The following is a 14,893-nucleotide window of genomic DNA, read 5'->3' as shown; positions in this document are numbered from 1 at the left end:
TTCCCCCTCTTGCTGGCGGGAGGGCGAAGCCCCCCCCAGCACCCGCTCGCCCGCCCTTCGCCCGGGAAGTTCGCCAGGAGTCAGCGGAGAACGGCGCGCCTGCTTTAAAACGATCGGAGCTTTCCAATGAGTCCCAAAGACAAACGTCAAACTTCCGCGTTTGTCTTCGGGACTCATTGGAAAGCCGCGCGGGTGTTTTAAAATGTCGCCGCCGACATGGGGGGCTTGCTAGCACCCCCCCCAAACCCGGGTTGGGGGTTCGGGGGGGTGCTAGCGAGCCCCCCATGTCGGCGGCGACGTTTTAAAACACCCGCGCGGCTTTCCAATGAGTCCCGAAGACAAACGCGGAAGTTTGACGTTTGTCTTCGGGACTCATTGGAAAGCTCCGATCGTTTTAAAGCAGGCGCGCCGTTCTCCGCTGACTCCTGGCGAACTTCCCCACTTTAGGAGTCAGCGGAGAACGGCGCGCCTGCTTTAAAACGATCGGAGCTTTCCAATGAGTCCCGAAGACAAACGTCAAACTTCCGCGTTTGTCTTCGGGACTCATTGGAAAGCCGCGCGGGTGTTTTAAAACGTCGCCGCCGACATGGGGGGCTTGCTAGCACCCCCCCAAACCCGGGTTGGGGGTTCGGGAGGGTGCTAGCGAGCCCCCCATGTCGGCGGCGACGTTTTAAAACAGCCGCCCCGCCCCCAATCTTCGGCTCCTCGCTAGCGCTGCGGAAGTTAAAAACACCATCTGCACATGCGCAGATGGTGTTTTTACTTCCGCAGCGCTACTTTGCGAAAACCCGCTCGTTGTGGGGGGTCCTGGAACGGAACCCTCGCAACGAGCGGGGGATCACTGTATTTTCCCAATCAATATTCTAGGCCAGTGGTTCACAACCTTTTTTGATCTAAACATCCCTAAAATCCTGATGCCCACCCCTGTGACATATAAGTCTTACTATTCAAAAAGTGAACTACTCAGGCAGAGGAAGCCCAAAAGGTCATTAACTTGTTTAAACAAAGTTTCAATTGCCCCCGTTAAAAATCGAATTGCCCCTCTGTAGGGCATGGGCCCCACATTGGGAACCACTGATCTAGACAGATCAACATTAAGTTAAAATAGAGAGACCCGAGGATATAACTTACACAGATTAAATAATTCTGTCTATATATCATGCAGAAAAGATTCCCATTTTTAAAATGTGGGAATATATACAGTGAACCCTCGAGTTTCGCGTCCTCGAGCATCGCGAAAGGGCTATATCGCTAGTTTTCAACCCGGAAGTAAACTCCACCATCTGCGCATGCGTGCCTTTTTTCTATGGCCACGCATGCGTAGATGGTGGAGTTTCCCTGGGCGGCTTCCCTGGGTCTTCCCCCTCTTGCCCCGGTACGGCGGCGCGAGCAATGGCGTGGGCGGGCAGGCGGCACGCGCGGGGACACCCCAGCTCCGCTTCCCAGCTGGGAAGCGGCCCCAGCAACGGCGTGGGCAGGTGGGCGGTGCGCGCGCGCTTGGGGAAACCCCAGCTCCGCTTCCCAGCTGGGAAGCGGCCCCAGCAACAGCGTGGGCGGGTGGGCGGTGCGCGCGCGCTTGGGGAAACCCCAGCTCCGCTTCCCAGCTGGGAAGCGGCCCCAGCAACGGCGTGGGCGGGCGGGCGGCACGCACGCGGGGAAACCCCAGACGCGAGCAACGGGGTGGGCGGGCGAAGGGCGGGCGGCGGTGGAAGTAAAAACACCATCTGCGCATGCGCAGATGGTGTTTTTACTTCCGCACCGCTACTTCGCGAAAAATCGATCATCGCTTGGGGTCCTGGAACGGAACCCTCGCGATGGTCGAGGGACCACTGTATTATGATAATACAATGAAATGTAAATATTAAGTCACCCTGAGAATGCTAAATCATAGTAGATGACTGCCTAAATCAGAAGTAGTAGATAGAACTAATCTGACCTCTGATCTCTGTTCAGTAAGTTCTGATTGAAAAAAATATCATGAGGAAAACAATTATTCCTCCTCTTTTTATTTAATGAAGATTTAAAAAAAATAAATGATAAAGCACAACACTTAAATTTTCCAAACATAGACCCTAATGAAGCAATTCATTAATAAATCCCAAGTAACATCTGGTCTTCAATTTAAAACATCTACTGTGGGTTTTGGTCAGAAAATATACATACTTGATAATTTAGTAGGCATAACAATAATGAGCATTTAATATACTACTTGGGTTGTCTGCAATGGCATGTCCCAGGATATGACAAGATTCTAAAATATTTCACTTAATAAGATTTTTGATTGAAAGACTGAACATAAGGAAACTGAAGAAAAATACTTATACTCTTATGAATAAAACTGAAAATTTTAGATGCAAAAATACATCCCCAAAATTGCATTTGGCTTATTTTCTGATGAGTTTATTCATAAGTATATATAATAATACTTTTTAAAGTACAGTGATGCCCGTCTTACGAATCCCTCATCATACAAACTTTTCGAGATATGAACCCGGAGTTTAAGATTTTTTTGCCTCTTCTTCCGAACTATTTTCACCTTATGAACCTGCCGCCGCTGCTGGGATGCTCCGCCTCCAGACTTCCGTTTCCAGCCGAAGCGCCCGTTTTCACGCTGGTGGGATTCCCCTGAGGCTCCCCTCCATGGGAAACCCCACCTCCGGACTTCCGCTGCCAGCCGAAGCGCCTATTTTCGCACTGCTGGGATTCCCCTGCTGGGATTCCCCTGCAGCATCGCAAAATCCAGAGGTGGGGTTTCCCATGGAGGGGAGCCTCAGGGGAATCCCACCAGCGCAAAAATGGGGGCTTCGGCTGGCAAAATGGGTGAATTTTGGGCTTGCAAGCATTACTCGATTTTCCATTGATTCCTATGGGAAACATGGTTTCGTCTTACGAACCTTGTCCTGGAACCAATTAAGTTTGTAAGACAAGGTATTACTGTACCTGTATTTCTGGTGTAAGTTTTCAGATAAGCCATACACTAATAGGCTGACACTCAAATTTTTAACCCAAATCCCACAAAAATGAATAATTTGTAATTGCCTACAAATAAAACAATTATGAAAATACATGGATGATATATTTTTCATAATAATTAGATTTTAAAAGTAGAGGTCGGCTGATATGTTGTAGATGAGCTTATATGGGTGGGTGCCCTGAGCAGGTATTGCAGGTGGGCAATAGTAACTGAGAGTGGTTGTAGTGAATAGGTGATATAGCTGGACGGCAGTGAGGAAGCTGTAAATTTTCATCATGTGCCTGCAGGGCAGTAAGATATCAGGAATTTTGAGGGCCAGTCACATTGTAACTTTCAACAGTTGCTGAACAACTGGACATTAAATATATACAAATTCAAAAACACCAAACCTAAATTCTAAATTTTTAATCATTTAAATATTTTTTCCTCTTAAAGTGTAAGTAATTTTTTCCATCTTTTTTAATCTTGTATTTTTATTTAGGATCCCTAACAAACATTATTGTACAATTTGGAGCAGGTTAGCCTTAGTATGAAACTGGAGTTAAAATCTAAGATAATGACTTTGATTTTGATGAAAATTATTTTCAATTTAGTCTTATAATTCCACACTGCTTTTATTTTCTATTATTTCATTGTTTTAGTTTAGACTATTTTACAAAAAAATTGTGTTGTTAATTAATATTTTGTTGCTAGACAGCTGTACAATATTTCTCATACAACTCTCTGAATTTTTCCTCTTGATTAAATGCCTGTATTAATCTATCATACATAATACCTATTTCCAAGATCAGCTGACAAGAGAGAAAACAGACATAAATTTGCTAAGTTCAGTGAACCTTTTTTATGCCTTTGTATCAGTTTTTGATTTGTGGCTTGAGTCCTGGCCTTGAGTAGTCCCTGCAGCTTTCTTGGTAAGGTTTTCTACAAGAGGGTTCTACTTGCCTCCTTCTTAGGGTTAAAAGAGAGTGCCTGGCCCAAGGTCACCCAGCTTCTTTCGTGCCTAAGGCAAAATTAGAACACAGTTTCCTGCTTTCTAATCTAAATCACCATGTGAAACTGGTTCTCTTATCAGTAGTGCTTCTTGAAAAGTTAACAAACACAAGACTATAGCATTAATGATCTTTTTAAAAAACTTAAAAAGACACTGTATAAAAATATAAATGAACTGTAATTTGTTTTGGACAAATCATAGTTGAAATGATTTATTAGCTTTGTCTACTCACCAAAGATTCTTTATAGTCATAATGATAATACATTTCAGACTTCACATTCCAGTATGCAAAGAAGTTGTCCAATCGAACTAACTGAAATTTAAAAATATTACATAGGAATTACTGAATATCATATTTAAGATTATCAGGGTCTAACATCTTATACATATGCATATTTATGAGAGTTATTACAAATATTGATACATCTTTGACAAGTTAAGCATCTGTAAATGGAACTACTGAAATTAATCAAATAAAGCAGCGGTCCACAACCATTGCTGCTTGGTGAACCAGCAGAGATTGGGGGCGGGGGGGGACTGGACAAGTTGAGATGCATAAAAATTTGTATTATAGATGAGGAAATTAACAAACAAAAATAAAAACAGTGGCAACAGAATTAAAAATAATCATAATTGTTTTTTAAAAGATTCATAAAATTATTATCTGGTTATCAGGAATAATATTGGAAAAATGTGTCAGGCTATTAGTAAATCCCAGCAATACAACTGGGGGGAAAAAGAACATTCTATTTTGAACTACAAATGAAATTTGAATAAAACAACAATTCATTTGATGAAAAAATCACTTTATTTTATTTAAAAGGAGACCAAAATTTCAAACGGCCTAGCAAGATAATATTAAAATAACACTTAAAGTATATCTGCTTTAGCATGGGGTGGACAGGACAATACAATGTTGTATTGTTTCATTCAGTTATTTTTATTATTGGTGACCACATTTTAGTCAAAATATTTGTAACTTTTGTATTTCTGTATCAACTTTATTTAATTATTGTTGGTCACAGTTCCATTGAAATTAATTTAACAATTTTATTTGTTGAAATGTCCCACAGGGAGTTCCTGAATAAAAAGCAATATATAAATCCAACAAACTTTTAATTCATCATATTCATCAAAATTATCATATGCACATACAAAACTTGCCATGTAACAATTCAGTGAAGTTGTGATTTAGCTCTGCTCATAATGAGATTAATATGTGAAACAAACGGCAAAAGAATGAAACCTCCCTTGTGCTTTACATTAACACAAACTCAAAAGGAGTCTCACATCACATTCTACACAACTGGATTTCCACCTAGGACTCTACCTTATAGAACAATTTAGTGGTTGCATCTTGAATACATGGATTCCAATCTTGATCTGAAGTCTGAAATAGAAATAGAAGTTATTCCGACATTACTTTATTTATTTATGAGATAAAACAACATTAATATTTTCCTCAACTGTCATCAGGAACATCTGATTGGATTTGTGCAGGGTTCCATATTTAGAAGTAAAGTCTAAATGAAACAATCTTAGTCCATTCCCAAATATAAAAATAACCTTTCTGTGAAGACCACCCAAATTTCAGATCTGTTTTCTTTATAAATAATGCAAACATCTTTATTCAATATTCAATTTAAATAAAACTAGTTATGCTTTAAAGTTATGTCCTTTCAACTTTCAAAGATATCACTTATTCTTGAATTATTAAGATTAAAGAGGATACATACATAAGGACACTCAAAAATAGAAACAAGTTTTTATTTAAAAACTTGAGCAATGATAATACCTCTAAACTAAAATTTTTGAGTGAGATACCAAACAACAATGGTTTAAGTATGCAGAGTTGCAAGATGCTGTAGTTATATGTGTATATGTGTGTGTGTGTGTGTGTGTGTGTGTGTGTGTGTGTGTGTGTAGATTGTTCTGAGTTCGGGTTTTGCCCTGTGTAATATTTTGCATGTCTATGCGACGTTTCGGTGAAATCACATTCACCATCATCAGGCTGAAGTTTTAAGCTTCGTGTTGCTGTAAATATGGAATGTTTGTAACTGCCATTTCTTCCTTATATATAGTGTTGGGGGTGGAGATTTGGTTTGAATGTAGCAAATAGATTGGGTGACTATGTTTTAGTGATTTGATTGGTTGGTGGAATCACACTTACTTGAAAGATTGATATGGTGATTATTCTGATATGTTTTTTTGTTTAAGGCTGGTTTCCAAATCTCTGGTAGGCGGGACGTATCATCTCTTTTATTCATGCATAGGGGGCGTTTCTCAATCTCTATAGCTTCTCTAGTAATTCTTCTGTATAAATTTTCTGTTTTGGAAAGTAATTTAGTTTTTTCAAAGTCAATTTCGTGCCCTGTTTTTTTAATGTGCTGGACAAGGGAGGAAGTCTTTTCTTCTTTTTTAACTGCATTCACATGTTCTGCAATGCGTTGGCTCACTCTTCGGTTGGTTTGTCCAATGTATGTGGCTGCACATGTTTTGCAAGGGATTTCATAGATTCCTTGGTGTTCTAGTCGGATTTTATCTTTTGGGTTCCTTAGGATGTTTGATATTTTTTGGTTAGTGACAAATGAAGTTTTAATATTACAGGTATGTTTGTGCAGGATTTTACTAATTTTGTCAGTGGTGCCCTTGATGTAAGGGAGAAGGGTGGTACCATTGTCCAGTTCTTGATCTTGATTTTTGGGGGGTGTCTCTTTTTTTATTAGGTTTGTGATTGTTTTCCTTTCGAATCCATTAGAAATTAATACATCTTTGAGTTTGTTCAATTCAGTTTTTAAGTGCTCCTGGTCAGCTAGGCGTTTGGTTCTGGTGATGAGAGTTTTGGCTACTGAGGTGATTTGTGCGGGGTGGTGGTGGGAGTGTGCATTTAGATAACGGTTGGTATGGGTTTTCTTTTGGTAGATAGTGTGTCCTAGGGTGCCATTGGGTTTTTTATAGATTAGTACATCTAGAAAGGGAAGTTGATCATTGACTTCTGTTTCCATAGTAAATTGTATTTTGGGGTGTAGGCTGTTGAGATGTGTGAGGAAATTGTCTAGTTTTTCCCTTCCATGTGGCCAAATTACAAAAGTATCATCAACATATCTCAGCCAAAGTTTAGGTTTGTGTTTAGATTGCTCTAATGCATTATTTTCAAAATATTCCATATAGAGGTTGGCAATGACAGGTGAGAGGGGTGATCCCATGGGGGCTCCCTCTATCTGTTTATATCTTTGTTCATTATAGATGAAATATGTATTAGTCAGTGGTTGGTTAGATCTAGGATATATTTGGGGGGTTTGTGTTTCTTTTGGATAGCTGTTAAGGCTTCTTTAATAGGTATTTGTGTGAAAAGGGACACGACATCAAAACTTACAAGTAGGTCACCAGGTTGTAGGTTTTGTTTCTTAATTATTTGTATAAAGTGGAATGAATTTTGTACATATGAGGTGATAGTCTCTGTATAGGGTTGAAGATATTTGGCTAAAAATTTGGCAAGATTTTGTAGAGGGGAGCCTATGGAACTAACTATTGGCCTGAGAGGTATTCCTTCTTTGTGTATTTTTGGAAGGCCATAGAGTTTTGGACATATGGAAGATTTTTCCCTGGGGATGATTCTTCACTGGATTTCTTCACTGATGGGAGAGGCCTTTATTTTGGATTTGGTGGTTTTTTCTAGGTAGGTGGTAGGATCTGTGTTTAGAAGTTTGTAGGCAGGGTTTTGTAGTAGGATGGAAAGTTTTTCTTGGTAGTCTGCTGTGTTCATCACTACTGTGGCATTTCCTTTATCTGCTGGGAGGATGATTATATCGTTGTCTTTCTTCAAATTGATAAGTGCATCTCGTTCCTCTTTTTGTATGTTGCTTCTAGGTGGTTTACTAGAGCAGAGAATATTAGTGACTTTAAGTCTGATTTTGTTGGCTTCATCTGGGTTGATTTTATTTAGAGTAGTTTCAATTCCACATATGATGTTTTCAGTTGGAATGCATTTGGGGGTTATTGCAAAATTGAATCCTTTTGAAAGAATATTGGTTTCTGTAGTGGTGAGTATCCTGTCTGATATGTTATGTACTGTTTTTGTCATACGTTGTTGTGGAGGGCTGGGTTTCTGCTGTATTTCTAGTTTGTGGAGTTTTTTATTATGTGTGTCTGTCTTGTATTGGGTTTCTGTTTCAGCTCTCCAGATTGATATTTGTTTGAATTTATCCCAGAGTATAGGGTGTATTTGGTTGCTGAGTTTGAGGTGAAGAGAGAGTAGACTTTTGTTGATTTCATCAAGTATGAATCTTTTTTTGTGGAGTTCATTTCTAATTAGGGCTAATTCAGTTCTTTTTAGGATCCTCTCAATGGCTGGGGTTTTTGGGTGGAATTTTAGTTGGAAGTATTTGGGAATTATTCTTTTGTCTCTGCAGTTGCGTAGGAATGTGAGATCACATCAAGATTCATACTTGATGAAATCAACAAAAGTCTACTCTCTCTTCACCTCAAACTCAGCAACCAAATACACCCTATACTCTGGGATAAATTCAAACAAATATCAATCTGGAGAGCTGAAACAGAAACCCAATACAAGACAGACACACATAATAAAAAACTCCACAAACTAGAAATACAGCAGAAACCCAGCCCTCCACAACAACGTATGACAAAAACAGTACATAACATATCAGACAGGATACTCACCACTACAGAAACCAATATTCTTTCAAAAGGATTCAATTTTGCAATAACCCCCAAACGCATTCCAACTGAAAACATCATATGTGGAATTGAAACTACTCTAAATAAAATCAACCCAGATGAAGCCAACAAAATCAGACTTAAAGTCACTAATATTCTCTGCTCTAGTAAACCACCTAGAAGCAACATACAAAAAGAGGAACGAGATGCACTTATCAATTTGAAGAAAGACAACGATATAATCATCCTCCCAGCAGATAAAGGAAATGCCACAGTAGTGATGAACACAGCAGACTACCAAGAAAAACTTTCCATCCTACTACAAAACCCTGCCTACAAACTTCTAAACACAGATCCTACCACCTACCTAGAAAAAACCACCAAATCCAAAATAAAGGCCTCTCCCATCAGTGAAGAAATCCAGTGAAGAATCATCCCCAGGGAAAAAATCTTCCATATGTCCAAAACTCTATGGCCTTCCAAAAATACACAAAGAAGGAATACCTCTCAGGCCAATAGTTAGTTCCATAGGCTCCCCTCTACAAAATCTTGCCAAATTTTTAGCCAAATATCTTCAACCCTATACAGAGACTATCACCTCATATGTACAAAATTCATTCCACTTTATACAAATAATTAAGAAACAAAACCTACAACCTGGTGACCTACTTGTAAGTTTTGATGTCGTGTCCCTTTTCACACAAATACCTATTAAAGAAGCCTTAACAGCTATCCAAAAGAAACACAAACCCCCCAAATATATCCTAGATCTAACCAACAACTGACTAATACATATTTCATCTATAATGAACAAAGATATAAACAGATAGAGGGAGCCCCCATGGGATCACCCCTCTCACCTGTCATTGCCAACCTCTATATGGAATATTTTGAAAATAATGCATTAGAGCAATCTAAACACAAACCTAAACTTTGGCTGAGATATGTTGATGATACTTTTGTAATTTGGCCACATGGAAGGGAAAAACTAGACAATTTCCTCACACATCTAAACAGCCTACACCCCAAAATACAATTTACTATGGAAACAGAAGTCAATGATCAACTTCCCTTTCTAGATGTACTAATCTATAAAAAACCCAATGGCACCCTAGGACACACTATCTACCAAAAGAAAACCCATACCAACCGTTATCTAAATGCACACTCCCACCACCACCCCGCACAAATCACCTCAGTAGCCAAAACTCTCATCACCAGAACCAAACGCCTAGCTGACCAGGAGCACTTAAAAACTGAATTGAACAAACTCAAAGATGTATTAATTTCTAATGGATTCGAAAGGAAAACAATCACAAACCTAATAAAAAAAGAGATACCCCCCAAAAATCAAGATCAAGAACTGGACAATGGTACCACCCTTCTCCCTTACATCAAGGGCACCACTGACAAAATTAGTAAAATCCTGCACAAACATACCTGTAATATTAAAACTTCATTTGTCACTAACCAAAAAATATCAAACATCCTAAGGAACCCAAAAGATAAAATCCGACTAGAACACCAAGGAATCTATGAAATCCCTTGCAAAACATGTGCAGCCACATACATTGGACAAACCAATCGAAGAGTGAGCCAACGCATTGCAGAACATGTGAATGCAGTTAAAAAAGAAGAAAAGACTTCCTACCTTGTCCAGCACATTAAAAAAACAGGGCACGAAATTGACTTTGAAAAAACTAAATTACTTTCCAAAACAGAAAATTTATACAGAAGAATTACTAGAGAAGCTATAGAGATTGAGAAACGCCCCCTATGCATGAATAAAAGAGATGATACGTCCCGCCTACCAGAGATTTGGAAACCAGCCTTAAACAAAAAAACATATCAGAATAATCACCATATCAATCTTTCAAGTAAGTGTGATTCCACCAACCAATCAAATCACTAAAACATAGTCACCCAATCTATTTGCTACATTCAAACCAAATCTCCACCCCCAACACTATATATAAGGAAGAAATGGCAGTTACAAACATTCCATATTTACAGCAACACGAAGCTTAAAACTTCAGCCTGATGATGGTGAATGTGACTTCACCGAAACGTCGCACTTGTCATCTTCAGGCTGGTACTTTTGGCTTTGTGCTCGGGCGAACAAAAAAGCAAACTTTTTTTGTTCGCCTGAGCACAAAGCCAAAAGCATCAGCCTGAAGATGACAAGTGGGACCTCGTCGAAACATCACCATGAATCTCTGAAAATTACACGGGAAGAAATCCGAATATGGCAAGACCTACACACACGCACACATATATATACACATGTTTTTTCTTTTTGTTGTTCTGTTTTTTGTTTACTATGTAATGTTTTCTTTTTTGTATATGTCATAAGCGTAGGTTTTAAAAAAAACTTTGAATAAAATCTTTTAAAAAAATAAAAAAGAAAATAAAAACTTGAGCAATGATAATACCTGTAAACTAAAATTTTCGAGTGAGATACCAAACGACAACGGAATATCTTTATTTGTGATCTGCAAAAACAACAACACATCAAATATTTTTCAATATGCAACAATACCAGTATGTACAAATATACAACAGGGTCCATGGAGTTCACAGAGAGGGCCCGCATACAAATTCCATAAATAAATAAAATAAATAAATAAACATGCAGCATGTAAAATCTATGGCAACATGTGTGCCTTATAATAAAAAAACCCGAGACATTTCTTGACAGCAGTGGAAGACAGCAGTAGGAGGCTGTTGGGGTCTGGATGGGTGTCAAAGGACTCAAACTCAACCCTGATAAGACGGAGTTGCTGTGGGTTTTGCCTCCCAAGGACAATTCCATCTGTCCATCCATTACCCTGGTGGAGGAATCACTAACCCCCTCAGAGAGGCTCCGCAACTTGGGCGTCCTCCTCGATCCACAGCTCACATTATAGAAACATCTTTCAGCTGTGGCGAGGGGGGCATTTGCCCAGGTTCGCCTGGTGCACAAGTTGCGGTCCTATTTGGACTGCTCACAGTCACTCATGCCCTCATCACCTCGAGGCTCGACTACTGTAATGCTCTCTACATGGGGCTACCTTTGAAAAGTGTTCGGAAACTTCAGATCGTGCAGAATGCAGCTGCGAGAGCTATCATGGGCTTTCCTAAATACGCCCATGTCACACCAACACTCCGCAGTCTGCATTGGTTGCCGATCAGTTTCCGGTCACAATTCAAAGTGTTGGTTATGACCTATAAAGCCCTTCATGACAGCAGACCAGAATATCTCCGGGACCGCCTTCTGCCACACGAATCCCAGCGACCAGTTAGGTCCCACAGAGTTGGCCTTCTCTGGGTCCCGTCAAGTAAACAATGTCGTTTGGCGGGACCCAGGGGAAGAGCCTTCTCTGGGGCGGCCCCGACCCTTTGGAACCAACTCCCCCCAGATATCAGAGTTGCCCCCACCCTCCTAGCCTTTCGTAAGCTCCTTAAAACCCACCTCTGTCATCAGGCATGGGGGAATTGATACTTTCCCTCCCCCTAGGCTTATAAAATTTTATGTATGGTATGCTAGTATGTATGATTGGTTTCTAAATTGGGGTTTTAAATTAACTTAAATATTAGATTTGTTTACATTGTATTATTATTGCTGTGAGCCGCCCCGAGTCTGCGGAGAGGGGCGGCATACAAATCTGATTAATAAATAAATAAATAAATAAAATTTCTCTATGTATAAGTATTGATTTTATAAACTAGAATATAAATTGCTATGATGATGGGCTAAGATTAGCTAAACCTAACTATATGTTTCAGCCTGTTATTATTATTGTCATTATCATTGTCATTATTATTATATTATTCCCAACATAGTATCCTTGGTCTTCTACTCTACACATACTTCTCCATATGTACATATTTTAGATTACAGTACTGCTGCATAAATCAAATCTGAACTATATTTGTATACAGTGATCCCCCGCTCGTTGCGAGGGTTCCGTTCCAGGAGCCCCCGCAACGAGCGGGTTTTCGCGAAGTAGCGATGCGGAAGTAAAAACACCATCTGCGCATGTGCAGATGCTGTTTTTACTCCCACAGCGCTAGCGAGGAGCCGAAGATTGGGGGCGGCGTGGCTGTTTGCCGCCGGCATGGGGGGCTTCCTAGCAGCCCCCCAAACCCGGGTTCGGGGTCCGGGGGGCGCTGTCTCTCGGCGCTTTCGAGCTGAGTCCGGGAGCGAATTCGCTCCCGGACTCGGCTCGAAAGCGCCGAGAGACAGCGTGGACAGGCCCGTTCCTTGGCGCTGTCTCTCGGCGCTTTCGCTCCTCGAAAGCGCCGAGAGACAGCGTGGACAGGCCCGTTCCTTGGCGCTGTCTCTCGGCGCTTTCGCTCCTCGAAAGCGCCGAGAGACAGCGTGGACAGGCCGGTTCCTTGGCGCTGTCTCTCGGCGCTTTCGCTCCTCGAAAGCGCCGAGAGACAGCGTGGACAGGCCGGTTCCTTGGCGCTGTCTCTCGGCGCTTTCGCTCCTCGAAAGCGCCGAGAGACAGCGTGGACAGGCCGGTTCCTTGGCGCTGTCTCTCGGCGCTTTCGCTCCTCGAAAGCGCCGAGAGACAGCGTGGACAGGCCCGTTCCTTGGCGCTGTCTCTCGGCGCTTTCGCTCCTCGAAAGCGCCGAGAGACAGCGTGGACAGGCCCGTTCCTTGGCGCTGTCTCTCGGCGCTTTCGTGCTGAGTCCGGGAGCGAACTCGCTCCCGGACTCAGCACGAAAGCGCCGAGAGACAGCGTGGACAGGCCCGTTCCTTGGCGCTGTCTCTCGGCGCTTTCATGCTGAGTCCGGGAGCGAACTCGCTCCCGGACTCAGCACGAAAGCGCCGAGAGACAGCGTGGACAGGCCCGTGCGGCGAGAATGAACGGCGTGGGCGGGCGAAGGGCGGGCGGCATCGAGGAGTTTGCGTGGGCGGTGGGGAAACTCCTCGCTGACGCCAGCAAGAGGGGGAAGACCCAGGAAAGCCGCCCAGCAGCTGATCTCCCGGTTGCCATCTACGCATGCGTGCCCACGAGCACGCATGCGTAGATGGTATTTTGACTTCCGGGTTGAAAAATAGCGAAGTACCCTGTTCGCAATGGTTGGGGACGCAATAAACGGGGGATCACTGTAATTACTATGGGCTTCAAGTAAAGAAAAGCTGTGTTTAGTTTTAAATCTAAGGGTAGGAATTTAAATAGTCATTACAGTTTATAGTTATAGTTTATAGTTTATTATTTATTTATTTATTTTATTTTTACTTATTAGATTTGTATGCCGCCCCTCTTCGAAGACACGGGGCGGCTCACAACATAACAGTGATACAATACATTACAAATCCAATAGTAGAAAAGTTAAATCAATTTAAAAAACATTAATAACATAGTAAAATCCCTAACTATACAATCATACACATTCAACCTAATCCTATTAGTTAGTTAGTTCTGCAATCCACTAAAACCACAGAAAGGAGGATTCAAACATTATTTGCTCAAAAACGTCTCCAGCATTACACCAGAACTTAAACAAATAATTTAACATGCAACTTTGCAATCATATCATCGTTAAAACTTTACAAAATTATGTACAATGTATAAAATGATGCAATAGACAAAAACAGCAGTTTCAACCATCTCAGCAATCACTTTTTTTAATGGGTGAACAGATTATCTGTCCTAGGCAACCATCTGAAGTATCATTCACATTTTTACAACTTTTCTGACTATTCTATGCACATATACTTACATCATCCTCATATCGTATATGGATGTTGCAAATTTTCAATTGAAGGTTTCTTATAACTTGAGTAATTAGCTTTTCTATGAAAGTATCTTGCTTTTCTTGTGCGTTATCTAAATCAAGTGAATGAATACTTTGTATTATTAAGCAACAGAGGCAACACTTGATTTAGGCAGAGAAAGAATATTCAGGAATACCTAACAGTTAATTCCATATATTGTTTTATTTATATATTCACATAGAAACTAGTATCAGAAATAGATAGAAATTAAATGAGTTCCTTTGAAGAGATGGATGCAAACACTTCTTTTTACAATAAACATGTGTGCCTTGTTAAACATGGAAGACTAAGAAAGGATGCTTAGGAACTCATTTGATATAATCATTTGTGATGACAAATGCAGCCATACTAGATGTGACCAAAGAATGAGGGAAGTTGGTCAGTCAAGCCTAAAATAGGGAGAGAGGATAAAGAGATGAGTGAAGAAAAATGAAAATTCTAGACAAAGGATCACTGGAATCCTTACAATAAACAGTGC

The 14,893-nt window shown here is 40.8% G+C and overlaps 1 protein-coding gene across 2 annotated transcripts in view; it reads right to left on the bottom strand.

Moving 5' to 3' along the window:
* The window catches only part of VPS13A (vacuolar protein sorting 13 homolog A), a 134,636-nt gene that overhangs the window by 103,228 nt on the left and 16,515 nt on the right, over positions 1 to 14,893 (bottom strand). For both annotated transcript variants that reach the window (XM_070742706.1, XM_070742707.1), the window contains exons 6-9: positions 14,361 to 14,467; positions 11,078 to 11,137; positions 5,296 to 5,355; positions 4,198 to 4,278 (exon numbers count right to left, since the gene is read on the bottom strand). In XM_070742706.1, the coding sequence (XP_070598807.1) occupies positions 4,198 to 4,278; positions 5,296 to 5,355; positions 11,078 to 11,137; positions 14,361 to 14,467 (308 nt within the window). The remainder of the gene's footprint in view (positions 1 to 4,197; positions 4,279 to 5,295; positions 5,356 to 11,077; positions 11,138 to 14,360; positions 14,468 to 14,893) is intronic.

This window comes from Erythrolamprus reginae, chromosome 2 (assembly GCF_031021105.1).
Source record: "Erythrolamprus reginae isolate rEryReg1 chromosome 2, rEryReg1.hap1, whole genome shotgun sequence".
Lineage (NCBI taxonomy): Eukaryota > Metazoa > Chordata > Lepidosauria > Squamata > Dipsadidae > Erythrolamprus > Erythrolamprus reginae.
This window is presented reverse-complemented; position numbering and strand designations above follow the sequence as displayed.